The 27890-nt window shown below is 54.9% G+C and overlaps 2 protein-coding genes across 2 annotated transcripts; one reads left to right on the top strand and one right to left on the bottom strand.

Annotated features, from left to right (window-relative positions):
- The first annotated feature begins 717 nt into the window (after window positions 1-717).
- Window positions 718-19497, top strand: TMEM143 (transmembrane protein 143). Its single transcript, XM_054588663.1, has 8 exons — window positions 718-809; window positions 1177-1417; window positions 2374-2478; window positions 9676-9870; window positions 10751-10881; window positions 12054-12333; window positions 17757-17946; window positions 18610-19497. Exons 1-8 carry the CDS (start codon window positions 787-789, stop codon window positions 18816-18818), a joined length of 1374 nt encoding a protein of 457 aa, XP_054444638.1. The 5' UTR covers window positions 718-786; the 3' UTR covers window positions 18819-19497.
- Window positions 19498-20546: 1049 nt separating this feature from the next.
- Window positions 20547-24054, bottom strand: EMP3 (epithelial membrane protein 3 (MAM blood group)). The gene is made up of 5 exons (XM_054588664.1): window positions 23956-24054; window positions 22924-23016; window positions 22505-22607; window positions 21630-21770; window positions 20547-20793 (listed from the first exon to the last, which is right to left on the bottom strand). Exons 2-5 carry the CDS (start codon window positions 22999-23001, stop codon window positions 20624-20626), a joined length of 492 nt encoding a protein of 163 aa, XP_054444639.1. The 5' UTR covers window positions 23002-23016; window positions 23956-24054; the 3' UTR covers window positions 20547-20623.
- Window positions 24055-27890: the final 3836 nt, after the last annotated feature.

Here is a 27890-nt window from a genome sequence, read left to right as displayed (position 1 = left end):
TGGAGAGCCCAGGCATAACCTTGTGACTTGGGGTTATTTCCTTAGACTACAAGCCTCCCTTTGGAATTCAGCATTTCCTCAAGTTGGGGGGTCTGGACGTCAGACGAGTGGGGACATGGGCTGAGAACAGAGCTGTCCCCTCAGAGTGAGGAGGCCATGCTCCGGGCACTAGGCTACCTTCCTAGAATCAGGGACTTCCTTTTAAGGACGTGTAGTGGGGATGGTGAGACCTCGGGGGGGACGCTTCCTGACAAAGGGGTGCCTAGTCTGAGGCCCGGCCTGCGTCACCTGGGGGCCCGCTTTTCCTTCCGCCCACCCTCCCCATCCTGGTCCCTGGCGCCACCTCAGACTTCTTTTGCTTCCGCGTTTTCCCGCCTTTTCGCTCCTCCACAGTTGATTGGCTGTGCCCAACCCCCCCACCCCCTCTTTTCCCGCCTACTCAGTAGCAGTCACGGGCGTGGGCGTGGCCACAGCGGACGTTGGGCTGGCCGCCGTTGGCTGGCTGCGCGCGGAAGCCCTACCCCGCCCCAGCCCTCCCTGGAGTCCCGCGCCCGCTCCCTCCCCTTCTCTTTGAAGCACGCGGCCAAGGAGACACTCCTGCTGCGCATGCGCTGCGCCCTCAAGGCTTCTAGTGGAGACGCGCAGGCAAATTGCGCGTGCGCAGTTGAGATGGCATGAGACAGGAACAGCGATCAGAGACCCAGGTTTTGCGCATGCGTCCTACTGTTGGCTGAAGCCGAGCCTCGGGGGTCCAGGACGCCCGCCTGCACATGCGCAGGAGGCTCAATGACAGTCCAGCGTTGGCTAAGGTGAGGGTAGGGAGGGGGATTGCATGGCCAGGGGAGGGCGGCCCTGCACCCTCTATGTAGCCTTTCCGAGCTCCTCTTATGCTCCTAATACCCACCTCCTGGCTTAGATCCCGCAGAAACCATTTGTACCACTACAGTGTGTCTGGGCCTCAAAACTCCCCAGGACCTAAGACCCCTGACCCTTCCCTTGGACCCGGGTCAACGGAGCAGTGTGGGGAGGAGCATGACAAGAAGGGATACGAGGCGGGCGGATGGGCTCTGCACCCCGCCTGGGGTAGAGACAGCTCCTTAAGGTTGAGACGGGGAGGTGGAGAAATCGCTTTTCCCCCAGATGTCCTTTGACCCCCTACCCATTCCCCTCGTTTAGGCTCCGGGGACAGAGACTGGCCATGCTGCATGTGACCCGGGGGGTCTGCGGATCCCGGGTCCGAGGATGGCTCATTTTGCCTGGGGTCCCCGGGCCCGCCCGGGCCCTGTCCTCGCTGGCGGCCAAGATGGGAGAGTACCGCAAGATGTGGAACCCCACGGAGCCCCGCGACTGGGCGCAGCAGTACCGCGAACGCTTCATCCCATTCTCCAGGGAGCAGCTGCTCCGCCTCCTGATACAGGTACCGCCCGTTCGGGGTCCAAGGGCCTGGGGCCTACGACTCCCGGCAGGCCTTGCGGCGGCCGCGCCCTGCATGCTATAGAGGGCTGCCTTGGCCTCTCCTGGGAGTTGTAGTTCTCATTCCCCTCGCAGTCCCAAGTGGGCGGGAAGTGAGTTGGCATGTTAATAGAAAGACCTCTGAGATGCAAATATAGCCGCGATTACCGACTCTAGCTTGTTCTGAGGGCTTTAACAAGCACTTTCTGGGACATGGTTTTTCCCTCTGTAAAATGGGTATAATAGTCATCATCATTACTCTTAGTACTACCTAATAATAATTATTATACCTACGAAGCTATAACCATAATTATCACAGTGTTTGAGCTCTTACAATACAGCACTGCACTAAGCATTTCCATATATTCACTGAGTCGCCAGAACGACCCAACAAGAGAGATACCACCATCATCCCAATTTTATAAATGGGGGCACTGAAGAGGAGAAGGAAAGTGACAAGCATAACAATTAGTTAAATACGTGTGCACTGGAGTCAGACGGGCCTACACTGGAGTCTCAGTTTCTCTTTATCTGGACATTGTGGCCCTCAGCAGGTGACTTCCCTGAGCCTCATTTTCCGCTTCTGAAAAGTAGAGGTTATAACTCCCTCGGCCTCTGCATCTCTTGAGGGAGGATGACAGCATGTGGGCAGGCGGTGCCTGGTGCACAGTAAGCGCCGTGGGAACGTTGGCAAGTCAGTGCCAGAGTAAGAACTTGAACTGCCAGCTCTCTCAGTAATCTGTTTTTCACTATGCCAGGTTACCTCAGTTGCTTGGTTAATAAAACTGACACCGTCCCTCAAATAAAACAACATTTTGAAAAGACCAGAGCCCTGACTATAAGGGCTGCCGGGGAAAGAGTTCCTCCCCGTGAGGAAGGGGAAGGAGGCCTAAAGAGCAGTTTTGCTTCCTGAGGTGACAGGAATTCCACTCCAGTCCTGTGGAGAAGGCAGCTTTGGAGGAGTTCTCGGCCCACGTGGACTTCTGCACCTTGTTCCACTACCATCACATCCTGACCCGGCTGCAGGTGAGGACGGGCCCCTCCCACCCTGTCGTGCTGGTTTGCTCATCCATTCACTCAGCACAAGTTCTCTGAGCACCTCAGGGGAACCTGGCCCCGTTTTAAGCCCTGGGGATGCTGCAGTGAACAGGACAGATGAAGTCATACCCTCAGGGAGCCGGCATTCCAGTTGGGCAGACAATAAATAAATGAGAAATATGACACCCAGGAGTGATAAGTGCTGTGAAGAACAATGAAGCAGAGATTGAAGCAGATTAGACAGGGATGAGATGGGGCCTGTTTTAGGCGGGGTAGTCAGGTAAGGTTTCTCGGATGAGGAGGTGACAGGGAAGCTAGGACCTGGGTGAAGAGAGGGAGAGTGCTGCCCTGGCCAGGTAGCTCAGTTGGTTGGAGCTTCATCCTGTGCACCAAAAGGTTGCGGGTTTGATTCCTGGTCAGAGCCCCTATGTGGGTTTCTGGTTTGATCCTGGTCACGGTGTGAAAGGGAGGTAGGCACTGGATCAATGCTTCTCTCTCTCCCATCGATGTTTCTCTCTCTCTCTCTCTCTCTTTCTCTCCCTTCTTCTTTCTCTAAAATTAATGAACATATCCTTGGTTGAGGATTACGAGAAAAGAGAGAGTTAGTCTGCCAGAGGGAGGACATGCCAGGCAGAAGGAAAAGCAAGTGCAAAGGCCCTGAGGTGAGAGAGGGCCTGGAGTGTTGGAGGAACAACAAAGGGACCCCTGTCGCTGTAGGGGAGTGAGCGGCGGAGAGAGAGTGGGAGAGAACAAAGAGGGAGTGGGGGCAATTTGTGCCTCTCCTCGTGGGCTGTGGTGAGGACTTCGCTTTTACTCTATGTGAGCCGGGAGCCCTGGGAGGGCTCTGAGCGGAGGAGGGAGGTGAGCTGATTTAGGTGTTCACAGGCTCCTTCTGGCTGCTGTGTAGGGAACAGACTGTCAGAGGCAGAGAGGCCTGGCACAGAGTCTATTATGCTCGTCCAGGCGAGAGGTAATGGCAGCTCCGACAAGACTAATAGCAGCGGGAGTGGTGGAAAGTGGTCAGATGCTGTAATGGTTGGAAGGCGTCAGCATTCGGCTGTGCGGGCAGGGTGACGAGGGAGAGAGGAGTCTGCGGTGCCTCCAGGGGCCTCCCGCCCGCTCCCTCAGAGGGACCGAGCTGCGGTTTTCTGAGATGTGGAGGACAACGTTGCAGGGGCGGGAGGCAGATCTGCAGTGAAGATTGAGAGCTCAGCTTTGGACTTAGGAATTTGAGCTGCCTATCAGCCAGCGAGGTAGAGATAGGAACTTGAATGTGGAGTCTGGAGGTCAAGGGAGGGGTCTGGGCTGACAAGCAACCCTGGAAGGATCTAGATGATACTAAACGGTCCTATGAGGGGAATGAGCTGAACCCTGGCATGTGCCAGCCTTGAGATATGGAACACGGGCTGGAACAGGGGAGGAAGGTGGACAAGGAGGAGCTGGAGGGAGAGGTGGAACCCCAGGAGAAAGTGGTATCAGAAGATAAATTCTTAGCCTCGTCCTCCGTCTCCTCCCTGGGCCCTGCCTGTGTTGAGGGTCCCCAAGACCACTCTCCCAGTCATTGATTTTCCAGAGGGACTCCCAGAGCACAGAAAGCTGTTATGCTCACAGTAATAGTTTATTATAGTGAAAGGATAGTGAACAAATTAGCAAAAGAAAAAGGCAATGGAGCAGCGTTCAGGAGAGACCAGACGAGAGCTGCCAATTGTCCTCTCCCACTATTATCACACAAACAGCACTTAATTCCCCCACCAATGCTATGTGACAACACAGGAGTATTACCAACCAGGGAGGCTCACCCAAGCTGTGCTCAGGGTTTTTGCTGGAGGTTGCTCACATAGGCCTGGCTGGCCACCTGTATGGCTGCCCTAGTTACTCGGTCTCCAGCCCCGCCAGAGGTCAGCCGCCATCAGCCTCATTTGCAGAGGAAGAAACCAAAGCCCCAGGAGGGCCCCGACGTGCCCCGGATGGCACAGTTCACAAGCAGCAGAGCCAGGGTTGGTGCCCCTGTGCACCTGCCTCCAAGTTCTGCCCCAGGGATTGCAGGAAGGAGTCAGTGAGCCCCGCACAGGGTGAGCAGTCAGCAAGGAGAGGCCGTTGTCCATTGCTGTTGTTCAAAGCCAAGAGGGGACCTGCGGGAGGACGTGGCGGTATGCAGTGAAGGGTTAACTCGGCGGACCTGGGTCATCCAAACAAAAATGTCCTGTGCGTTTCAAACCAAAGACTGGCCATTGATAGGCTTCTGGGAGGGAACCTCTAAGTCCTCGAGTGTCTTGCTTAATAAGAGTGTCTTGATTTACCCAGGCCTTGGGCCACACTGGATAGTCTATGCTAACAATGAATTGCCCTGGTTCAAAAGCTAGCCTTGGTCCCTTAGTCATGCAGGTGACCTTGGCAGGTGACCTCTCTCTCTGCTCCTCCTTTCCCTTATTCATTCGTTCACTGAATTTGCTCAGCGGATGTTTATTGAGTACCCACTGTGTGCCCTGAATGGCTCCAGGCTCTGGGACACAGGAGTGCGCCTGATAGATGGCTGTGCCTGCCTCATTCGGTCACATCCTAGTGAAGGACCCAGACCCTCAACAAAATAAAGGAGGAAAATACGTTAAGAGATGCCAAGTGCTAAGGAGAGGGTTGCCAGGTAAAGTACGGGATGCCTCGTGTATTCATTCATTACTGCTGCCATAACAAATTGCCAGGAACTGGGTGGCTTCCAACAACAGAAATGTCTTCTCTCAGCGTCCAGAAGCTGGGGGCGGAGTTAGTTTCCTCTGGTGGCTCTCAGGGGGCGATGGTCCCAGCTCTCTCTCTCCCCTTCTGGTGGCTGCTGGCAATCCTCGGCATTCCTAGGCTTGTGGACACATCACTCCACCTCCATCTTCACATCCCCGCCTTCTCTGTGCCTCTGTCTGTCCTTTTGTGTCTCTTATCAGGACAGTGTCATTGGATTTAGGGCCTGCCTTATCCAGTATGATCTCATCTCAAGCTTTTCTTTAATTACGCCTGCAAAGACTCTTTCCAAATGAGATCATATTCTGAGGTTCTGAGAGAACATGAATTTTTAGGAGACACTATTCAACCCTCCTATACCCAGTTAAATTTGAATTTCAGATGAGCTATGAGTAATTTTTTAAGTGTAATTATGTCCCATGCACATGCAATACGGTCCTCACATATTGCATGGGACACACTTAAACTGAAAAATTATTTGGCATTGCTCTGTAAATCACATTTAACTTAGTGTCCTGTATTTTATTTTATTGTATTTATTTTTGCATAAATCTGGTAGCTAACTACTGAGAAAAAGAAAGCAGAGATGTTTTGCAATTTTAGGCAGGGCGGCAGGGAAGTCCTCACTGAGGGGTTGGGGTTTGAGCAGAGATCTGAAGGCGGTGAGAGTGAGCCACGCGGAGAGCTGTAGGGACAGCAAGTGCAAAGGCCCTGTGGCCGGAGTGTAGGAGGAACATCAAGGAGGTCGGTGGGGCTAGAGCTGAGTGAGTGAGGGGGACAGGGCTGCAGCTGGGGACACAGATGGCAGTGGGGCCAGATCCTGCAGGGCCTTGTGGGACACCAGGAGAACTTTGAATGAGGTGGAAGCCAAGGGTTGGCTCTGAGCAGGGGAGGGATGTGAGTGGACTTAGATCACAGCAGGTGCCCTCTGGTGACCATGTGGGGAACAGCAGGGTGGGGATGGAGGGTGTCAGTAGGGAGCCCCGCCCCCGCCTTGGGCTCCACAGCAGGCCAAGGGGTGTGGGTGGCTCAGGCAGGGGTTGAGAAGTGGTCAGATTCTGGGTCTGTTTTGAACATGGTGCCATCAGGATTTGCTGAGGAGTTGAATGCGTGAGAAAGAGCGGTGTCCAGGGCGACCCCAGATTTTGGGCCTGAGCACCTAGAAGGATGGCCTTGGCCTCTTCTGAGCTGGGGAGGACGGCAAGAGAAGGGACACAGTGGCTTTGAGAGGACACCCATTGGGTCCCGGTGTGGAAGCACCGAGGGGCCGGCGGGCCATCTGCGTGGGGGTGTTGAGTAGGCTCTCGGCTGCGTGAGCCTGCAGCTCAGGAAAGACATCCGGACCCGATACAAACCTTGGAGTCCTCAGGAGACAGGTGGTATCTGAGGTCCCCAAGGGGGTGCTTGAGGATAGAAAATGGTGACGATGGCCACAGAGACCCAGGGACATTGTTCATTCTTTTAGCAGGTGTTTGTGTGAGTCCCTGTGCCAGGTGCTGGGCTTCACTGAGGAGCCAGCTGGATCCTGCCCCCTGCCCCCTGCCCTCTGCCCTCAGGGAGCTGGTGGCAGGTGGTGGGGACAGCCGTGAATCAGACGCTCTTCCCCAGTGAATGGATAAGTTCATATTGTCAACCTGAAGGGCACAGTCCACGCGAGCGGATAACAAAGCCGACCTCAGTTTCAGTACCAGGGTCAGTGTGCAGATTAGACAAAGCGCCCTTTTCCCGGGCCAGCAGCTGGCTAATAGCGCGGCCCCTCTCCACATGTGGCTGTTACGTTTGGCATAATTGAAATTAAGTAAGATTTTGAAATTCTGTCCCTTGGTTGCATCCATCCTGTGTCAAGCGCTCTGTAGCCCTGTGACCGTTGGCAGCCCAATGGGCGGCGCAGACCTGGATGGTGCCATCGCTGCAGGGAGTTCTGGTGGGTGGTGCTGCTCTGTACCCTTATTTCCGTCCAAAAGGGTGACTGTTGCGATCAACGGACAGGCCTCAGGCGTCTACAATGGAGTCTCGTAGACCTGGCACCCTAGTGCAGGGCACACCCCGCCCAGCTGGCACGGGTGGCCCGGGGCGGTGCAGCGAGGCTTCCAGGGCGTGACACCGGAGCTGGGACCTGGGGGAGGAGTAGGAACTCAGTAGTGGAAGGGGAAAGAGGCGGGGGGGGGGGGGAGGCGGGGCGGGCAGGGAGAATCTCCCGACAGCATGTGCAAAGTCCCTGTGGCTGTTAGAAAGGGACCAAGGGGGTAGCGATGTCGCCCCCTGTGTGGGCTTGCAGGCTGTGTGCAGAGGATGGTCCTTCCTGAGGGGCGGCAGGAGCCTCAGAGGGGTTTTGGCAGGAGCTGACGAGGTTGGGTGTGTAATTCCTGATATACCACTTCCCGGCTCTCTGAACTCAGGCAGTTACTTAACTTCCCTGTGCCTCAGTTTCCACCTCTGTCAACGAGGATAACAAAGGTACCACTCTCACATGGTGAGAATGTGTATAATGTGCTTCAAATAGTGCCTGATGTGTAGTAAGTGCTGCATAAATGTGCACCTGTCTCATGTATTACTGTTACTGTTTTTGTTTGATGAACTCTCCCCGGCTGCTGTGTAGGGAGCAGGTTAGCAGGGGAGGGGGTGCCGAGGGGATTCGGCCCAGCCGGCGGGGAGGAGCAGGCTGGGTGAGGTGGTCTGCATGGAGGTGGAAGCGGGGGTGGGGGTGGGGGGGATTTATTGAACAAGGGGAGGGAGCAGCCGGGGTCACCTACGACATCCAGGTTTCTGGCTCGACGCCCCGGTGGATATGAAATCCCCAGAAAAGAATCTGGCTCGCAGCAGACATTTGATAAATGCAGGTTTCTCTCTCTTCCAGGCGTGAGATCCCCTCACTCTCAAACTGCAGCGTGGCCCTGGAAATGGAATTTCTTAAGGTCACTGAATGAGTGTCGGGGACCTGCTGTCACAGGCCTTCGCTTTGGCCTCGGGTCCTGTCCTCAGCTGGCACGCCCCGGCCCTGGGAGTTAACTCGGGAGGATTAGCTGGGCTTGACTGTCCCCTGCATCGCCCGGCTCTTTGCTCGGTTGTTTCTGAAGCCCTGGGCCTTCCCACCTCCAAACCCTTGGCTCTTTGCTTGGTTGTTTCTGAAGCCCTGGGCCTTCCCACCTCCAAACCCTTGCTCGGCCGTTCCCCCCCCTTGGAGTACCCCCTCCTCTTTCCTTCCACTAATTTGAAGTCACGCCTGGCCTAACCAGGTTGTGCCTTAAGGCCCCGTCTGAGAGACACTCAGAGGGCGGGTTTAGGGACTTGTTTTATGGCGGGTGATTTCCCTCTGAGGCTCGCTTTTCGATCTGGGACAGTCATAAGTCATCCTGAAACTCAATCTCTCCTCGAGTAAAATAGGTTAGGCAGCTGGAAGCTCCCTCGTACATTCAACAAGTCTGGGGGGTGGGGGGGTGGGTGGATAAGGTGAGGCGGGCAAGGCAGAGGCGAGTTCTACAGGGACCGTGGAAGCTTTCTGGCATTTATTCCAAATGCGTGGGGAGCTGTTGGAGGGATAGGGTGTGGGCTCTGTGTATAATCTAAAAAGGCCCTTTGTGACGGCCTGGTGGAGCGTGGATTGGAAGTGGCGTGAGTAGAGGCAGGCAGAGCAGAAGCCCGATGCAGGTGTTCAGGCGCGGGGCGAAGGTGGCTTGGGTGAGAAGGTAGCAGCGAAATGGGAGGGAAGAGGGAGTCAAGGGTGATTCGGAGGTTTAGCCAGTGAACTTGATGAAGGGCTGAATATGGGGGTGATGCCAAGAAAGGAATCCAGATATCTCTGAGGTTTCTTTCTTATTTTTTTCCCCCCAAGATTTCATTTATTTTTAGAGAGAGGGGAAAGGAGGGAGAAAGAAAGAGATATAAACGTTGATGTGTGAGAGAAACACCGCTCGGTTGTCTCTCGCATGTCCCCAACCGAGGACCTGACCCGCAACCCAGGCACGCGCCCGGACAGGAATTGAACCGGCAACCCTTCAGTCTGCAGGCCAGCACTCACTCCACTGAGCCACACCAGTCAAGGCTAAACATCCTTTCTTGTCATCCTGCAAACCCAAAGGTCACTGGTTCGATTCCCGTGTGGGCATGTGCCTGGGTTGCGGGCCAGGTCCCCGGTTGGGGGTGTGCTAGAGTCAATCTATCAATGTTTCTTTCACACATTGATGTTTCTCTCTTTCTCTCTCCCCCTATTCCTTCCTTCTCTCTAAAAATAAATAAATAAAATCTTTTTAAAAAGAGAGAGAGGGAAAGAGGATGTTTAGGGGCATGGGAATGCCCTTAGAGTGACCTTGGAGAGAAGGAAGGGAAGAGGGGCCAGAGTCAACCGCTGGGCTACCCCACCATTTAGAGGGCAGGCCAGGAACACCATGAAATGTACCCATGATCCCCGCATGCTGTGACCTAACCTACTTTTCTTCTCTCTGACTCTTTCCTCAGGCCTTATATGACCCCATCAACCCCGACAGGGAGACCCTTGACCAGCCCTCACTCACGGACCCGCAGCGTCTGTCCAATGAGCAGGAGGTGCTTCTGGCGCTGGAGCCCCTCCTGGCCCAGGCCAACTTCTCCCCACTCTCCGAGGACGCCCTGGCCTACGCGTTGGTGGTCCACCACCCTCAGGATGAGGTCCAGGTACCTGTCTTCCAGAGGAGAACCAACACTCCCAGGAGGCCTGGGGGCAGGGTTGGGGCGTTTGGGAGGCAGAGGATGCTGGGAGTTATAGTCTTGAATGCAGGATACTAGCGCATGTAGCACCTTTGGTGAATTAGAAAAAGGCACCTCTTTCTCAGGTCACTTTATTGCCATCTGCCAGAAAATTCTAATAATAAATTATACAAAATGCTCATTTAAAAAAAAGAGATTTTATTTATTTATTTTTAGAGAGGCGAAAGAGAGGGAGAGAAACTTCAAGGTGCCTCTTGTGCACCCCCTACTGGGGATCTGGCCCACAACCCAGGCCTGTGCCCTGACTGGGAATTGAACCGGCGACCCTTTGGTTTGTAAGCCAGCACTCAGTCCACTGAGCCACACCAGCCAGGGCTAAAATGCTCATTTTTAAAGTCAACCAAATTATAATAAAAATACTGAACTCTTCCAAAATTCCACATTGTTTTGTGATTTTTAAGATGTACTTTTTCCAAAAGTCCTCTACTTACTGTCTCTGAAATGGGATGTGACTTATAAGCAGTGGTGTGATATAGTTTAACTGGCAATATATTTTCTCCTTTAGTTGCTTTATAAACTAATGGAGTAGCTTAAACTCAGTGGCATCTTAGAGTCAGGGCAGTGCAGTAGCACTGACTAGTGTGTGAATGGCGCCGTCCTAGACGGTATGTCCTTGTACACTATACAGCCTTAGCCACCGTACATGGGTGCCCTGCCCAGACGCGGGGTGCCGACAGGCCTGGGAGACGGGGCGGCATCACTAGGGGGAGACATCTTATTTCAGTATCTTGCACTTACACTCCAGCCCATGCTCAGCTGCCTCTGCTTCCTTTGTCCCCCTTGGCAGGTGACAATAAATTTGGATCAGTATATCTACATGCAGTTCTGGGCCCTGGGCCAGAGAGTCGGACAGATGCCTCGTAAGTCCAGCGTGGGCTCCAAGCGTCGCTTCTTTCTCAAGTCGTCCCCTGCGGAGAGGTGAGGCGGCCCTTGTTCCCCAGCTGCAGCGAAAGGGAGCAAGGTTAGAGTCAAGAGGGGACTGCCAGGTCAGTGTCCGGACTTGGGTGTCTGGGGCCCGGGGGGGAAGTCGAGAAACGGGGGATGGACGAATCATCAAAGTGCTTCCTTTTCTTCCCGAGGGAAAGTAGGAACTACTATTCCCAGGGGAAGAGAAAGAGTAGGGACATTTGTCCCATTTTCCAAACGAAGGAAACTGGGCTCAGAGAGGAAAGGCCACGTTCTGAAAAATTGGTGCAGCCAGGATTCTGATGAATGTAATTTTTAATTTTTTTTTTTTTTAATTTAGAGACAGGGAAAGGGAGGGAGAAAGAAAGGGAGAGGAGCACTAATGTGAGAGAGAAACATCAATTAGTTGCCTCTCATATGCACCCCGACAGGGGACCAAACCTGCAACCCAGACATGTGCCCTGACCAGGAATTGAACCGGTGACCTTTCGGTTTGTGGGATGGTGCCCAACCCACTGAGCACCGGCTGGGGCAAACGTCATATTTTTAGCAGAGGATATTTAAATACAGAGGAAGGCCAGGATAGCCAGATCTTCCCACCATCAGCCAGTGGTCTGTTAGTTACCCCATCTTTCTGGAAATCAGTTTATCAAATATGGTCACGAATCCAAAAAAAAAAAAAAAAACCAAACCAGAACAGAAACCAAAAACAAAGAACCCATTATAGCCCTTAAACCAGTAATTCCACTTTCAGTACTCTATTCCAAGGAGATATTTATACTTGCAGAGTGTGTGTGTGATTATCTGTCTCTCATGCTGCACTCCGAGCTCCACAAAGGCAGTGACCGGTTCATTGTGTGGTCCCTCCAGAGCTTCGTAGCGCTCCCTGGCGCCCAGCAGACACTCTGAAATATTTGAAAGTGAAACAAAAGAATTTCATTCAGCTCTCTTTTTATCAAGTACATAAAATTAGAAGCACCCCCCCTGTGTCCAATAATAGGGGATTGTGTTATGTTACTGATCCCCTAATGTTGGGCACTTAGCTTATACCTGACCATCCTCCCACCGTGGTTGAGCAGCCTTTCAAATGACTGTGTGGCTGCCGAGCCAGAGAGAGTGTCCTGGGGATGGAGGGGGCTCCCTGGGCGCTCCTGACCACACTGGACCCGGTCTCCATTTGTCAGGAGATACTTTAAGCGGGTGGTGCTAGCCGCCCGCACGAAGAAGGGGCACCTGGTGCTGAAGAGCTTCAAGGACACTCCCCTGGAGGGCCTGGAGCAGCTGCTGCCCGAGCTGAAGGTGCGCACGCCCACCCTGCAGCGCGCCCTGCTCAATCTCACGCTTGTGGTCTCGGGCGTGGCGGTGTTCGTCAACGTGGGCATGGTGGTGCTCACGGACCTCAAGGTGGGCACGTCCCTGCTGCTGCTGTTCTTCGCTGCCTTCATGGGCCTGCGGGCCTCCAAGGTAAGCGGGCCACCCCACGCGCCTGCGGTTCCTCCTTCATTCCTTCCCTTGTTCCCTTCCCTTCCCTTCCCTTCCTTCCCTTCCTTTCCCTTCCCTTCCCTTCCCTTATCCTCCATACCTTCCCTCCCTCCCTCCTCCCATTCCCTTCCTTCTTTCTCTCTTTCCTTCCTTCCCTCCCTTCCTTCCTTCCCCTTCATTCCTTCCTCCCTCCCTCCCTCCCTCGCCTACCTTAGTTACTCAGCACAACCTTAGGCAGGTTGCTTGGTCTCTCTGTGCTTCAGTTTCCTCCTCTGGGTCATGGGGATAATAGTGAGACCACCTCGGAGGTTTGTTGCGAAGATTCAACGAGCGAATCCATGAAAAGCACCAGGCGCCGTGCCTGGTGTGTGGTAGGCGCTACCTCTGTGTTCACAGCTACTCACTGAGCGCCTTCTTGGAGAGGCGCTCAGTGACGGGTAAGAGCGTGTTTCAGAACCAGACTGCCTGGGTTCGGAGCGAGCTTTACTGTCTTCTAGCTGTGTGACCTTGAATGAGAGGCCGAACCTCTCTGTGCCTCGGCTCTGGCATCTGCAAAGTGGGGTTGCCAATAGGACGTGACTCGTAGGGTTGTTGTGGGGATTGCGTTAATTAATACATGCAGTGCTCCGAACAGAGCCAGACAGTACAGAAGGTACTATGTGAGAGTTAGCTATTGCCGTTATTATTACTATCGCTACCTGGGCTATTGTGACCGCTGAGTGTGGGCTTCCCCATCCTGGCCAGGTGTCGCTAGCAGCAGGGGAGCTGTATTGCTGTTGTCGTTGTTGTCTTCCCATTTATTTATTCATTCATTGGTTGACTTCTTGTATGTGCCCTGACCAGGGATCAAACCCGCAACCTTGGTGTATGAGGACGACACTCTAACCAAGTGAGCTATCTGGTCAGGGCCAGGGGAGCTGTTTTATAAATGCAGCCTCCCGGGCTCCAACCCAAATCGACTGAATTGGAAACTTTGGGACTGGGGCCCAGGAAACTATTTTTAACACGCTTCCTTCTCGATTCTGCCACACGTGAGTGCAGGGCAGCCTCCGACATTTGTAGAGGTTGTTCGCCACCTAAGGATTCATGGCGAGGGGCCAGGTGGGGGCTGACGCCCAACTTGTGCCTCGCTGGCCCAGCCTTGTGCCTGTCCCGATGCCGAGTCGGCCCGGAGGGGCTGCTTTATACTGATTTCCCCCCAGGGCGGGCCCTGGCCCTGGGAGTGTAGGCTGACGGGAGGCGTCTGTTGTACGCCATCGTTCACTGCCGGTTCATTGGTTTTCAAGCTGTTTTCAGCCATCCCGATGGGCTGTTAGGAAGACTGGTAATAAATTCCGCAGATAACAGCCAGGCTCTGCTGGCTGGGAGGGGGAAGGGCTGGCGCAGGGCGCAGGGAGCCAGTCCTAGGACCAGGGATCCGGCGGGACTGGGGAAAGTGTTGAACAGGGAGGACTGAGCCTGGTGGAGGAGGGGCCGGCGAGCACGGCTTTGTGGGGGGCACGGTTTGGGGGAACTCCCAGGGCTGGCGTCCAGTGTGCAGGGCGAAATGAGGCCCCAGAGGGGTAGCAAGGGCCTTGCATGCCAAGGTAGGGGCCCGGGCTTTACCTTCAGGGCAGCGGGCACCACGGGAGGGCTGGAACCATGAGAGGCATGACCCTCAGCCTCTGAAGGGCCCAGTTTAAACCCCAGCTCGCAGGTTAATTTAGTGCATCCGTTACATGTTTCCCATGCCCCGAGCTGAGCCCGCGAGCGTTACATGGGGGCCCTCCCAGCCTCAGTCCAGCTGCCCCCTCCCTGTGCACATGTGTTCCCTCCTGCATGGCGCTCCCAGATGGCTGTCTCCGCAGCAGGCTCTTCTCCCAGGCGCCAAGCCTCTGTCCCACCTGCCACCCAGGGTCGCCCAAACCCTCATCACGTTTCTTGTCCCCGCTGAGCCCAGCCTCCGTCCTCCCTAAGCCCCCCTCTTCTCTGAGTTCCCACTGGGACAGGCGCTCAGATCAGACCCCTGGGAGGCCGGCTGGGCTGCAGGATGCACACCCCTCTTTCTTTGCCCTCGAAGAGCTCACCCGCTTCCGTGGTTCCCCCAAGCAGCTCTCCTCCGGCTCCTAGGTCGGGGTGCTCTGTGCTCAGCCTGGAGCTGCCAAGTGGGCCAGGTGTAACGTGGTGTCTCCCCCCACCCACCCCTCCTCCTGGTTCTCCATCCATTGTCCCCCCCACTCACTGGCAAGACCCCTGGAAGTTGCCCTCACCCTGCCCCCAAATCCGTCAGTCCCCAGCCTGTCCTTGCTGCGCCCTGAGGCCTTGTGCCGCCTCCTCTCCTCTGTTCCAGTCCCAGCTCACACCTTCTTCCCAGCCTCCAGCTGGTCCCCTCCAGGCCGCCCCGATGGCCCCAGGCTGGGCCTGCTCCCCTGCTCACAACAGAGTATCAGAGACCCTGAGTCCCCAGCTACATCCGGCACAGTTCTATCCTTCAGCTCCACCGGAATATACTGGTAGTGCCTCTTCCTGATGCTTCCTTTCCCTTCTCTCCGTTTGCATATGCTGTTCCTCCTACACAAATGTCCTTTCCTCCTTACTGGGCAGACCAGCCCTGCTCACTCGCTACCTGCAGCTCACAGGCTCTAGAAAGCTTTTCTAGACTTTGCGGGCAGGGACGGTGCATCTGTGGGCGCCCGCCCTACCCCAGTGCACTGTGGGTCTCCTCAGCCCAGCACAGGGCAGGCCCGGGGGGCGCCCAGAGACACATCAGGGCTGGTCCTGCCCCAGAGGGAGTGGAGCAGGTTACACAGACTGCCACGTGCCTAACAGAGGTCACTGCAGTGGGCACTTCAGGAACCCAAGGACACAGCTGCTCATCTGTGGCAAGCGATGTCCACCCTGAACCCTGACAACGAGGCAGTGAGTTTTCTAAGAATGGCCCAGAGGTGGCTTGGATTGTTCCAAGGCCCAGAGGCCTGAGAACAGGGTGTGCTCAGGGGGATGTTCAGGGTAAATTGGCCTGTTCACCACGTTCTGCGTTGGGAAGGAAGGTGTGACAGGTGAGTGGGAGAGATCCTCAGGGACCAGGCCGTGCAGGGCCGAGGCGCTGGGACTCTCTGAGGGCCCCAGGAGCCGTGGGAGGGGCCCTGAGCAGGGGAGGAGCAGGGTCCCCTCTGGGGCTGTGCAGGGACAGACTGGAACAGGGAGACTGGGGTCAGGGAGGAGGCTGGAGCAATGCACGAGGCAGGCTGGAGACGAGGGGGCGGCAGGGAGTGTTAGGACAGCAGGGCCGCGCTGGGGCCCAACAGACAGGCTGGTGCGTATGAGGAGGTGAGGATGGCGCCTGGGGTCGGCCTACGGCTGGGCAGATGGTGGGGTTGCCCCAGATATGGACCCCAGGGGAGGAGGGGGGAGCAGGCTGGTGGCCTGGTGAGGGGAGACCATGTACTCAGTGTGGGCTGTGGTGGGCGTTGGAGGGAACGTGCAGGTGGCAGGTAGCGAGCCCTCTCCAGGGAGAGGTCTGCGCTCATCTCTGTGCCGTAGAGTGGCATGTCCTGCTCATTTAGCCTGTGAGAATTCAACACTGTCAGCCTGGCAGGGACAGACACGGAGCCCAGTGTATTTTCATACCAGACAGTCCCCAACACACGCATTTCGCCTTCAGCCGTAGGAATGGCGATTCGTTCCGATGCAGGGACATAAACCGACTGCGCTGGGCTTATAAAAAGAGAGCACAGTCTGCACAGAGCCGTGTCAGCGGTGCCATGCCAGCCGTGTCGGCGGTTTTCAGGGATGTGTTGACTGAGGCGGTTTATTTACCTTGGGTCTCCCGGTGAGATGGGCAGCACTCCCTGGGGCGGGGGCGGGGGGGGGGGCGCGGGGGGGCGGCGCGACGCTTGTATTTAAAAGGAAGCCCGGAGCCGGGTGTAGATGAATATTCAGTGGTAGCTAATGTTTAAATGCTTTTTAGGGCCCAGGCTCTGTGCCAAGGGTTTCATTAACCGTTTATCGACCTCCTGAGCATTTCCTGTCATCTGCCTCATTTCAGACATCGCTGCCCAAGGGCTTAGGTTGTAGTCGCCGATAGGGGGCAGAGCTGGGACTCGCTTCCAGGCCTGCGCGGCCTTGAGCTTATTTTGTGGATGAAGGGGGAATTTGGGTGGAGGTTTTTAGTGCGAGTCCCACAGGGCATGAGCGGGCTCTCATTCCCCTCCTTAGGGACACCAAGAATGGGGAAAGGAGTCCAGGCAGGTGGAGGTCAAGAGTGGGGATGGGTGCAGCGAAAAGACAGCTGGGCCCCAGACGTACCCCACTTCCTTCTCCCCTCCAAGCTGCCTTTGAGTACCCTGTTTTGCTGGGTATAATGCGCTCCCGTGTATAGCATGCACCCGCGTTTTTGGCCCAAACTTTCAGGGAAAAAAATCTTAAAAAAAATTTTTATTTATTTTTTAGACAGAGGGGAAGGGAGGGAGAAAGAGGGAGAGAAACATCAATGTGTGGTTGCCTCTCACATGTGCCCCTACTGGGGACCTGGCCTGCAACCCAGGCATGAGCCCTGACTGGGAATCGAACCAGTGACCCTTTGATTCTCAGGCCGGCACTCAATCCATTGAGCCACAAAAGGCAGGGCATCGTTTTAATTTTTTTATGCGTTTATTTATTTATATTTAGATGCTTGTTTTTCTGTATTATAAAAGAATTTTAAAGGGGTTACACCTTTAACACATAAGCATAAATAAAAGAATTAAAAATATTTATATAGATACAGAATTAGTACTGCCCTATAATGCACACCCTTATTTTTCCCTCAAAACTTTGGGCAAAAAAGTGCGCACTATACACAGCAAAAATATGTATATGATGCATTTTTGTCTGTTAGTACTTCTCTTTACAGTTTACTATTTTAAGCCTTTTTGATTAGGGAAAATTTTTTTAAAATGCAGAAATAGAACGGTACGATGAGCTGCCAGGTAACCAGGGTCCAGTGTCCACAGTTGGCAATAGTCAATCGCATTTCCGAAGACCTCCGCTCTCTCACTACTGAATTATTTTGAAGCAAATCCTAGGCACATCACCTGTAAATAGTAGTATGTGTCTAAAAGAAGAGGACTTTAAAAATAATTGTAACAAAAAGGTCCCAGGCTAAAGCGTGCATGGACTGGAAATCCTTGAATAAATCCATTAATGCGCAACGGCCGCAAGATATTGTTGACAGCCTCGGCTCGGAGTCACTGGCGCGAGAGAGCGGGTGGATTAAAAATGCAATGGACCACAGTCCTTGGGACCTGAACCGCAGAGGCCTGGGGAGGGCCGGGGAGTCCGTGGGAAGGACCCTACCAGCGTGAGTGTCCAAGGGGTGTGTGTATGGGGTCCTTGCAAGGCCCTGCCCCTCCTGGGTGGCCAAGCTGCAGCCGTCCCACCTGCAGATGTTCGGACAGCAGCGCAGCGTGCAGGCGCTGGAGCTGGCGCACATGCTCTACTACCGCAGCACGTCCAACAACTCAGAGCTGCTCAGCGCCCTGGCCCTGCGTGCGCAGGACGAGCACGCCAAGGAAGCTCTACTGGCGCACAGCTTCCTGACCCGGCGGCCAGGGGGCGCTGGCGGCCCGCCGGAAGGTAGGACCCTACCCTGGGATACCCCGACTCCTACCCAGGCGTGCTAGGAGGCCCCACCCCTCGAGGTCCCGCCCCTCGTGGCCCCGCCCTGCCCCTTTGTGGCCCCGCCTAGTCCCATCCTAGCGGGCTCCTACCAGAGCGCCCCCCGCCCTTCCGCCTGCCACAGACTCCTCACTGTCACTGCAGGGTTGAGACTCCCTTCAATCCCAAGTAGCCCTGCCCTAGTGAGACATCATCCCCATGCTGCCCGCCCCCTACACCCAGCTCCCAGTGGTGAATTCCAAGGTGACCCCAGCCCTCAGCAGATGGGACTCCTGAATCCAGCTTACGATCTTGATGGATGAGCTCTCCTGACCTCAGCCTCAGTAGGGGATAGGATCAGACGCCTGCTTGGCATGCCTGCCTTTGCGCCCCGCTCGCTGCTTGCTCCTTCCTATAGGAGCCCGCACTTTCCCTATAAGAGACTCTTGCCACTTCCCTCTGTAAACTCCAGGTGGTCCCTTTCCAACAGGAAACCCTTTCCTGGCTCATCCCCACGTGAGAGCCCCAGAGCTGAGCTTACCAGGCCTTGTCCCACTCTCCTAGTCTCAGTGTACCCCTGAGCTTCCCCCAAACCCACGCCCTTCATCCTCCTCACTTACAACACCTGCCTCTCCCCTGCAGAGACCTCCCAGTGGCTCCAGTCGGAGGTGGAGAATTGGCTCCTGGCCCAGTCAGGCTGTGAGGTGACCTTCAACGGTACTCGGGCTCTGGGCCACCTGCAAGCCCTAACTCCCAGCATCGGGACGTGCCCGCCCCCGGGTTTCACGAAACTAGACTCGTTGTCTACAACCACTTCCCCCAAGGCCGTGCCCAGCAGTGACAACCCCTGACAGAAACCGCTTTCTGCCCAGCCCCGCCCAGCCACCTGGTTAGAAACTAAGCCCCTCTCCTCCATGACCAGCTGTCAATCACAACTACTGTGCTTTGCAGCTCCCCAATTTCCAATGACAGGCATGTTGCACTTTATTCCTAAAGCCCCCAATCAAGACATCCTACGTTTGCTAGCCCTACCCTCTCTGGTGAGCAGCCCGTCAAAGATTTTTGGTTCTGCTGCTATTTCATCTCTTGAGTCCCCCCTGCGCTGGTTCGGCTGAGGAGGGAGTGTCAGCCAATCACAGCTGTTGGACACTACCAGCCACCTGGCACAGTTGTTAGGCTGTGCCCTCCTGAGGCCATATATCATTGTCTTTTTAGCCTGCTCTGGGCAAACTGCCCGTCATGTTCACCAAGGCAGAGCCCCAGCCCACACAGCCAATGAGAGCCAAACTGCCAACGACAGCCTCTGGGCACTCTCTACTTTGGGCAGCCAGTTGTTGCTGCAGAAGAGCAACCAATCAGAATTCCTAAAGGAAACCTGATCTATTCATTGCCACTATTTATAAGGCAGGCCATCTGGTCAACCGCTGATCTGCTTGTCCAGGCTGAAGGAGTTGGGAGCCTTGTGCCAGCAGGAACGGGAGGCCAGGACGAATCATCCTCACCCCAAGACGCACTTCCGTTCGGGCCCAGCAACCTCAGGTGCCTTCCCTGCCCCGGTCTCTCACCCTTTCTACAGAAACTACCTCAGTCTGGATCTTTCCTCTCCACCAGTGGCCTGTGCAATATTTATCGGTCTATCAATTTCCCCCTCTCCCAAAGGAATAAATCATGTTCAGTAATCTGGATGAGTGATGTAGTTTGCAGGGGTTGGAGAGAAAGGGATCGGAGTCCTGGAAAGGAGACCCCGGGTGTTGGGGGAATGCTTTTGGGTGGGTCTCAAGCAGCGAAAGCTGAAAGCCTCGGGAGACTGGGCTTGTATTTGGTGAAGTAAACTGGCTGTGGGTCACAGAAGAGGGCTGTAGAGAGAACCTGATTTCTGAGAAGAGGTGTTAGTTCCTCAAAAGGCTAGTTTTTTTTTGTTTGTTTGTTTGTTTTTTTAAGATTAGGTCTCTTGTACATGGGAGATAGGGAGACCACATGCAGTCGTGAGGAGGTTCACTGCACAAGGCACACAGGACACGGATGAGAGTAAAATCCAGCCTCTTGCTACCTGTGTTCTCACATGGGGCTGGGTAAGCCTGGAAAAGCTGGGGTGCCATTCAATTTTTACTACAGTGTCGAATGGGCTAGAGGCAGCATTGGGGGAGGAGAGGCAAGAAGGGGCGTTGGGTTGTAATGAGGGAAGAATACATTCTAGGAGGGAAACGGAAAAGTGTCTTTGCAGAGGAAGGTCTGAGTGAAAGAGAGAGACCAACAATCTCCAACAACACACATGCCCAACCTACTTCAGTGAGTAAGAGAGACCCTTGCGCAAGGAAAGGGAGGACTGGAAATCCAGCCTCCTGGTTCTTCCCCAGAAGTGCCTGAAGGTTTCCGCTCCAGAGGAATCCTGAGACTTGAGTTAGGAGGGCACAGGGTCTCAGGACCCTGGGCTCCTGTGTCTGAGTTTAGAAGGACCAGAGGACCTGGAGCTGGACATTCTGAGGCTGAACTACTGGGGGCAGAGGTTCAGGAGAGATCAGGCACGGGCAGTCTGGGTCCAGGAAGGAAGGAAAGAAGCAAAGGCAGAGCCAGAGGTTAAACGGTTTTATTTTCTGGAGGCGGGGTGAGGCAAAGGGGCTGGACCGGACTGGGGCTGCAAGGTAAACTGCAGCGCTCACTCCCGCTTCCGCAGGTGGATATAGATGAGGCCGCTGGCCAGGGCGAGGGGGAAGGCCACCCAGGCCAGGGCAAAGCAGTAACCGAAGCTGCCCCCAAGCGGATGCTTCTCCATGATCTCCTTGGCATGAATGGCGTAGATCAGCGCCCCTGTGAACACCGCCAGGCCTGTGGGGAGAGGGGAACCAAGTGTCACGCACTACCCTCAAGAAGACTGTATTTCCCAGCAACCCATGGGGCAAAGGAGCCTCCAGAGGGCAAGCGGGCAGCACCACTGCATGCTGGGAGTTGTGGTTTGCTCCCCAAAGCCTTGCAGCCTGGCTACTGCCAACTGGTCTTGGGCACTTTAATCTCTGGGTCACCTTTACTCATCCATAAAAATGGGATGATAATATCTACTCATCCATCATTTCAAGGAATATTTTTGAGTGTCTTTCTACCAGCCAAACATGCAAAGAATGAATTAATAAAACAAAAGAGGGGCTTTGCAGGAACTTGGGAAGATAATGTTCCCCGAACCAAGGACTGTGATTACCTCAGCCCTTTGCACCTGAAGCCAAAAAATTGAAAAGTACATAAAACTCCTTAAAGTGTCTGATACATGGGAGGTTCATCAGAAACAGCAGCTGGCTGCCATTATCATTACAAGACCACCACTGTTATGATTCAGAGTTCTGGGGTACTAATTAGCAACCTCTTCCTGCTTCCTCCCAACCCTGGTCCCCTGGGAGTTAAATTATTTGCCCACACCACCTTCCTCAGATCTGGCTTCCAGAAGCCCCCCATGCCAGCTCTCCCATAACTCAGGGACACAAACCACCATTGAGTCGCTGAAGACAACAACCCCTGTAAGTCCCTGGGGGCAGAGAAGTGCCATGAAGGCACCTCAGGTGACTCTTGGGCTGTTGAGAATTGTTTCCTTTTACCAGATGTTCATTCTCAGGGCCCCCAGCATCCTCATAGGCTCCCTCCCTTCCCTTCAATTCCCAGGGAACAGTGCTCACTGGTGCAAAGCTGGCAGAAGCCAGTGGCATAGAAGAGTCCTCCTCGCCGCATGGTGTAGAGTTGGAACATAAACAGGATAAAGGACAGACAACAGAGGATGAGGGAAAGCACCATGAGGACCTGCACCGCCTTCAGCCAGCCTGCAGTAAGGAGGAGACAGAGGTGGAAGTCACAGCAGGTCCAGAGTTCCAGCTCCACCTGCTTGCTCATTGTCTGTAACAATGCCCCCCACCCCCATTCCCTGGTTTAGAGCCATACAACTTTGGATACTTAGGAATGTCATGTTATCAGCCTTGATTACTATAACTTTATTCCCTTATTGGTTTTAAAAGCTACTTTGCAGAGTCTTTAGGATTTTCTATCGAAACATATTTCCTGGGAATAGAGACATTTCTACTTCTTTCTTTTCCAGCCTTTTATTTCTTTTTTCTTGCCTTGTTGCATTGGCTACCTCCTGTACAACACTGGATATAAGTTGTGAGAACAGAAATTCTTGCTTCACTCTTAGGGGGAAACACATTTCACCTTTCACCTTCTTTGACTTAGCAATTTCGACGGGTGTAACTCGGCCCCTTCAGAACTCATATGTATCTGCCACTCCCCCTCCTTTAGAACCTTGGAAGGGTTCAGCTATAGCATGTGGCCTCCACACTTTCTGAATCATCAGAGTGGGAGGCTTTTAGCTCATCCTCTTTAGAACATGGGCATATTGCCCCCTATACAGAGATAGGCCATTCATACATCAGCCCCACTCACTCAGCATCAAAATCCAGCCCTGCCGACTCCAACCTTGGTGGGTTCTCGATCCTGGGTCCCGGGAAGAGACTTGAGGTTACCCCTCCCCTTTGCAGACCAGTCCCCTGCTGCCCCTCACCATTCTCGCTGACATTACTGCAGGCCCACGTTTTGTTGTCCTTGATCCATGTGCAGTCATACCAAAGATTCAAGGACTCCTGTCCAGGGAGGGTCCACCAGGACTGGACGGGCAGAGAACAAGGGCCGGGATAGGAAAGGAAAGTGAGAGGGGTCAGAAAGTCTGTGGGAACGGTTAAAAAAGGGTGTGGCATCGAGAAGGGGCTGAACTGAGGGGAAATGGATTCAACGGGAAAGGGGAGAAGGTCAGGGAAAGGGGCAGGGTGGAGGCTTCCGAGGCAAAAGCTTGGGGAAAGGGGCGGGGCGGGTGCCTTTAGCGGGGGGGTGGGGGGGGCGTGGCAGGAGGCTGCAGGGGGTTGAGGAGGCCGCCGCTGCTGCTGCTGCTGCCGCCGCCGCAGCTGCCGCGCCGTGTACGCTTACCTTGTCCAAAGTGGCCACGAAAAGCAGGATGAGAATGAGGATGTGGAGGGCAGAAACCACCAGCAGGAGGAGTGACATGGCTGTGGTGGGAGCCTGGGGTAGGGGACATGTCAGGAGATGGTCGTTTCAAGAGGCTGGCGCAGGGGAGGGTGAAATGCCCAAGTCCTCGTGGAGAAAGGGGCTGATTCCAGACTCCTGGGTCTGAGGGAGGAGGGGGCTAGAGGCCAGGACTCCTGGTTCTGAGGGAAAAGGAGGCTGCGGGCCGGACGCCTGAATTCCCCGGGGGCTGCAGAGGGCCAGGGTTGGGCTCTCGAGTCCAGGAAGGAGTAGAACTAGCAATGGCACCCCTCACCCATGTCCTCAGAGCCCTCTCCCTGGGTGCATATGAATCAGGATATGAAAATTCAAGTTGAAACCCCTCCAGGTTTATCGGAAGCTGTGGGCTGCCCCAAGAGACAGGCATCCTTGACTCACCCCACCCCTCTCCTGGGGAGGGGGGAGGAGGGGTTCCGGGTGAGTCATGGGTGACTCATCCGACCCTTCAGCCTCCAAGTACCAGGGAAACCCCAGCCCCTGGCTGTGCCCACGAGGTCCCCACCCCACCCCGCTGCCAGGCTGGTGCCTGCTGGGCATCTTGGTGGGAAAGTGGACGGGATCGGTGTTTGGGGGAGACAGGCCTGAGAAGAAGGAACCAGCCGGGCACCACCCTTCAACGTCCAGAAAGGGGAGGGTGCCGGGAGAGCGCCCTGAGGCGGGGTGTTCGCATTCAGGGTCCTGCTCCCAGGGCCCTCGGGGGAGAGTGGACAGCAGTGGGGGAAAAACCTACAGGACATTTTCAGGAGGAGGGCTCTGCCGGGAGCCCCCCAAACCTGGCTGGGCTCCACCCCTTTCTGAATCCGCACCCCAAGGGCTAAAAGACCACGTCTGAATTTCCAAGGGGGATTTCCACGGGGGTGTCCTTCCCGAACGGCTGCACTCCCAAGTAAATTTAAAAAAAAACAACCCAGCCCGGATAACGGACTGGAAACTTACCGAGAGCGGCGGAAAAAGTCAGAGTTGGAGTCGGTCCCTCGCTCGGGCCTCTGTGCCCCGCCCTTCTCCTCCCTCCTTCCACCCTCTCGAGGCCCCCGCCTCCCTCGCTGCCTGCCTCCCTCCCGCGCGCTCCCCTCTGGCTCCCTCCGTCCTTCTTCCCTCCAATACCAGAAGGCTCGCTCGCTCTCTCTTTCTCTCTCTCCCCCTCTCTCCTGTCCTCACTTGCCTATACCTTATTCCTTCTCTCTCCCTCACTCTCTGGCCTTCTCTGCTCCTCCCAATATAAGCTGACCCTTTTATACCCACCCTCACCGCACCCAGCTGAGGTCTGCAGCCAGAGGGAGGGCCCAGGCACTCGGGTTCTTCATTCTCTGAGCCCCGCCCACTGTCCCAGACACGCATCTTTTGGGGCTTCCTCCTAGGGTTGAGATGAGAAGCTCTTGGGCGGAGGAGAGCGGAGCTGGAGCCCTGAAGCGGGGCAAGCATCAGCGGCCTGGAAGGCCGGGCTCTCAGGCCTTCTCAGGCCTGCGCTCTGGGTCTCGTCCTGGGACCTGGGACCGACGCCTGCTTTCCTTGATGGGGCTTAGAACTGGGTACTCAGAGGATGGGAGTCCGAGGGAGGAGGCCAGGTCCTGCAGTGTTGAGTGGGCCGAGGGTCGGGGGAGTTGGCACCATGGTAGGGGTCTGGGATGGGAAATGGGGAAGTGGGGAAATCTGGGAGGGGGCAGGAGGTAGAGATTAAGAATCCCAGCGCTACCATTTCCTGCCCGGGGGTCCCTGATTGATTACTCTCTGAGCCTGGGTTTCCTAATCTGTGGGTATAACAATACTAATACCACTGACAATATACTGCTACTACTGATAGTACAGGTCTGATACTTATTCTAAATTAGTAAGGTAATACGGGTACATTAACACTCCTAACACATTTGTTCCTTACTTCATCAAACATTTATTGAACATCTTTTATGAACCAGGAGTTAATAATGAAAAAAACAGATGTGAGCCGACTCTTACTGTGGCGCTTACGTTCCTAGTAGAGGGAGACAGACAAGAAAGAGAAAACATATCAATAAAGAAGATACATTTCAGATAGCGATCAGTGCCTTGAAGGAAATAAAATAGAGTGACGGAAATAATGATGGTGTGGGGGAGCCTACTTTAAACAGGGCAGTCAGGCAAGGCCTCTCCAAGGAGGTGACATCTGAGCTGGGACCTGAAGACAGGAGTCATTTGAATGCTGGGCAAAGAGGAAGTGCAAATGCTCCTGAGAACAAGCTCAGGCTGTTCGGGGAGCAGCAGACAGAAGGGCCAGTGTGTCTGGAATATAGGGAGCTAGAGGGAGGGTAGGAAAAGACATCAAAGAGGGCCCTTGAAGACTAGGGGAGGAGTTTGGACTATATTCTAAGTGCAATGGGAAGTCATTGCAAGGTTTTAAACAGACATGCAGTACCACGGACTTAATGTTAACTATTATTGTGGATAATTCTTGGATTATTGAATTCAAGTGAGGGGTGATGTAGTACTACTATATACCTGGGTCTCTTGGAAGGCCTGGGTGATGGTGAATAGTGAGGGACAGGGGACCAGGTATCTGGGGTCTTGATATGGAATTGAGAGCTGGAGAACTGAAATTCTGGGTCCCTGCACAGGAAGGAAACTGGATGATCTGATCGGGCCAGAGCTGGGGGCGGGAGAGTGGTTGGTCACTCAGGCTCCCTGAAGGCAGTTCAGTGACTGGATGGGTACCCGGGAGACCTGGAAGCTGGGGTACCATATAGCATAGACACACGGGCTGGATTCAAATCCTAGATGTTTTACTCACTAGCTGTGATTTTGGGCAAGTTACTAATAACCTCTCTATGCCTCAGTCTTTCTATCTGTAAAATAGGGATAATAGTGAATGCATCATAAGGTAGTTCTTAGAGTAGTGCCTGGCACATCATAAGCACTGTTGTATGTGCTAGTTATATTTGGCATTGGGGGGCTGAGTGTGTTCAGTACTGGGAGACCCCATCAACAAGATTGTGAGAATTTGTAGAAGGGGTAAATTCTTGGGTCCACTGGGTTTCAAGACTAACAAGTTGGAGTATAAAATGAGGGTCCCTGGGTGTAGCACCGGAGCCTGAAACCAGGGAGCTGCTTAAATGTTAATGATGTTCCAAAAAAAACCCAACGATGGATCGGTGCGAGAGACTGCACCTCCTCCAGTTTGAGGCTCATTATAAGGGGTCCCAAAGGCAGCACGGGTCCAGGTTGCACAAACCTACGTGTGGCTCGGAGCTACACGTAGTACCTTAGTGTGTATGTGCAGCAAGAACCAGTTCACACGACTAGAAGCCACTCACAAAAGGAGTTAAGGAGGGAGTTATAATCCATTCTCCAAACGGTACACATTCTCTTCTCATCAGGGGTGGTGGAAGGGGCCGTGTTGAGCTACCCCACACTGGGGTTGGGAAATAGGTAGGTAGTCTCAAACTTAAGTCTTTGAGGACAGAAACTGGGGGGTCTGAACTGAGGAAACCCAAGCAAGTTAGAAATTCTGGGTCACTGAGGAGAAAATTAGGGGCTAGAGGGTCACGTGCTTTCCAGGGAGTGCAGGCAAAGGGGGCCAGAGGGACAGATCTGGTCTGGGGAGGAGTCTAGGAACCAGGAGTTAGGGAGATTAAAATTAGAGCAGGCCAAGTGTAGAACAAGGGGGCAGGGCTCGGCATCAAGTTCCCTGAGTGGTATCAGCGCCATACTTGTGTATACTGGTGATGTTCGGGGGGGTCCCCACATGCTAGGACTCCGTAAAAGGGGAAGAATTAGAGGACTTGAAAGCTGTGGAGGATCTCCCCATCCTGGGCCTCCCAAGCTAGAGCTGAGCTGAGTGCCCGCGGGCCGCTTCCTCCCACAGGAAACCGCAGGCGGCAGGCACACCCAGCCTGCAGAGAGCGTCGCCCACTGCCCGCCCGCTTCTGGGAGACCCACGTGGGCAGCCTCAGTCCGCTGAGGGGGCGTGCCCTGTGGTGCTGGGTGTGGCCTCGTGGGGTGTGGCAGGGAGCGGGGCGAGGCGCGGAGCCCACCCGAGACCACGCCCACTCCCGCCTCTGTTGCGCGATCTCTGGGCAGCAGAGGATTTTTTTGCGGCTTCGCTGGAGGCCGTTAGCCGCGCATGCGTAATCAGCCGCTGCGAGGACCTAAGGTGGTGAGCGCCCCTTCTCGCTATACCTGGCGCAAGCACCGCCTCCCTGATAAACGTGGTCTTCATCTGTTTAAGACACGCTTCTCTCGGGCAGGTCCCGAAGGTCTCGGCCTAGCTCCAGGGCCTTCCAGACGTTTCCGCCTCAGGCCTGCCATCACAGGATCTTTCAGCTCCTGCCTCCTTATTCCGGGATACACACAGCCCGCCCCTCACAAGCAGACCATTCCGATCACCCACAGGCCCTTCCAGTCAGGGTGCCGCCTGGCAAGCCCACCTCCACAGGTCTTGAGAACCGGTGTCCTTTCAGCGCCCTCCCACAGGGGTCCTCAGGTGTTCTTTTAGCCACGCCCCTAGCCGGCCCCTGAAGCCCCGCCCTCCTCAGGTGCCCTCACCGTCCCCCGCAACTCGGCCCTTTCATAGGTGCCCGCGTCCCCACCGCACCGCCTCAACCCTCTCAGGCCCTCCCAGCTCCGCCCTTCAGGCCCCCCCGCCCCCGGCCCCGCCCTGTCCCCCACGCCTCCCAGCCCCGACCGTCGTGCGGCTCCTATTTAAAACCTCGGAGATCCCAGCGGGTCTTCTCACCGCCTCCCCCGCCACTCCTTCCAGCTTCCCCTCCCACGCCTCTCCTCGCGGTCTCGGTCCCTCCCCGGCCGCTCTCCTCTAGCCTCATTGGCCTCTTATCTCCCCAGTAACCAAACCACAACAGTGAGCTCAGAGCACCAAGAACAGGGCAGGCACTCCAACAGGT

The sequence above is a fragment of the Pteronotus mesoamericanus genome, unplaced genomic scaffold (genome assembly GCF_021234165.1).
Source record: "Pteronotus mesoamericanus isolate MK-2021 breed Mesoamerican mustached bat unplaced genomic scaffold, CSHL_Meso_final scaffold_137, whole genome shotgun sequence".
Lineage (NCBI taxonomy): Eukaryota > Metazoa > Chordata > Mammalia > Chiroptera > Mormoopidae > Pteronotus > Pteronotus mesoamericanus.
This window is presented reverse-complemented; position numbering and strand designations above follow the sequence as displayed.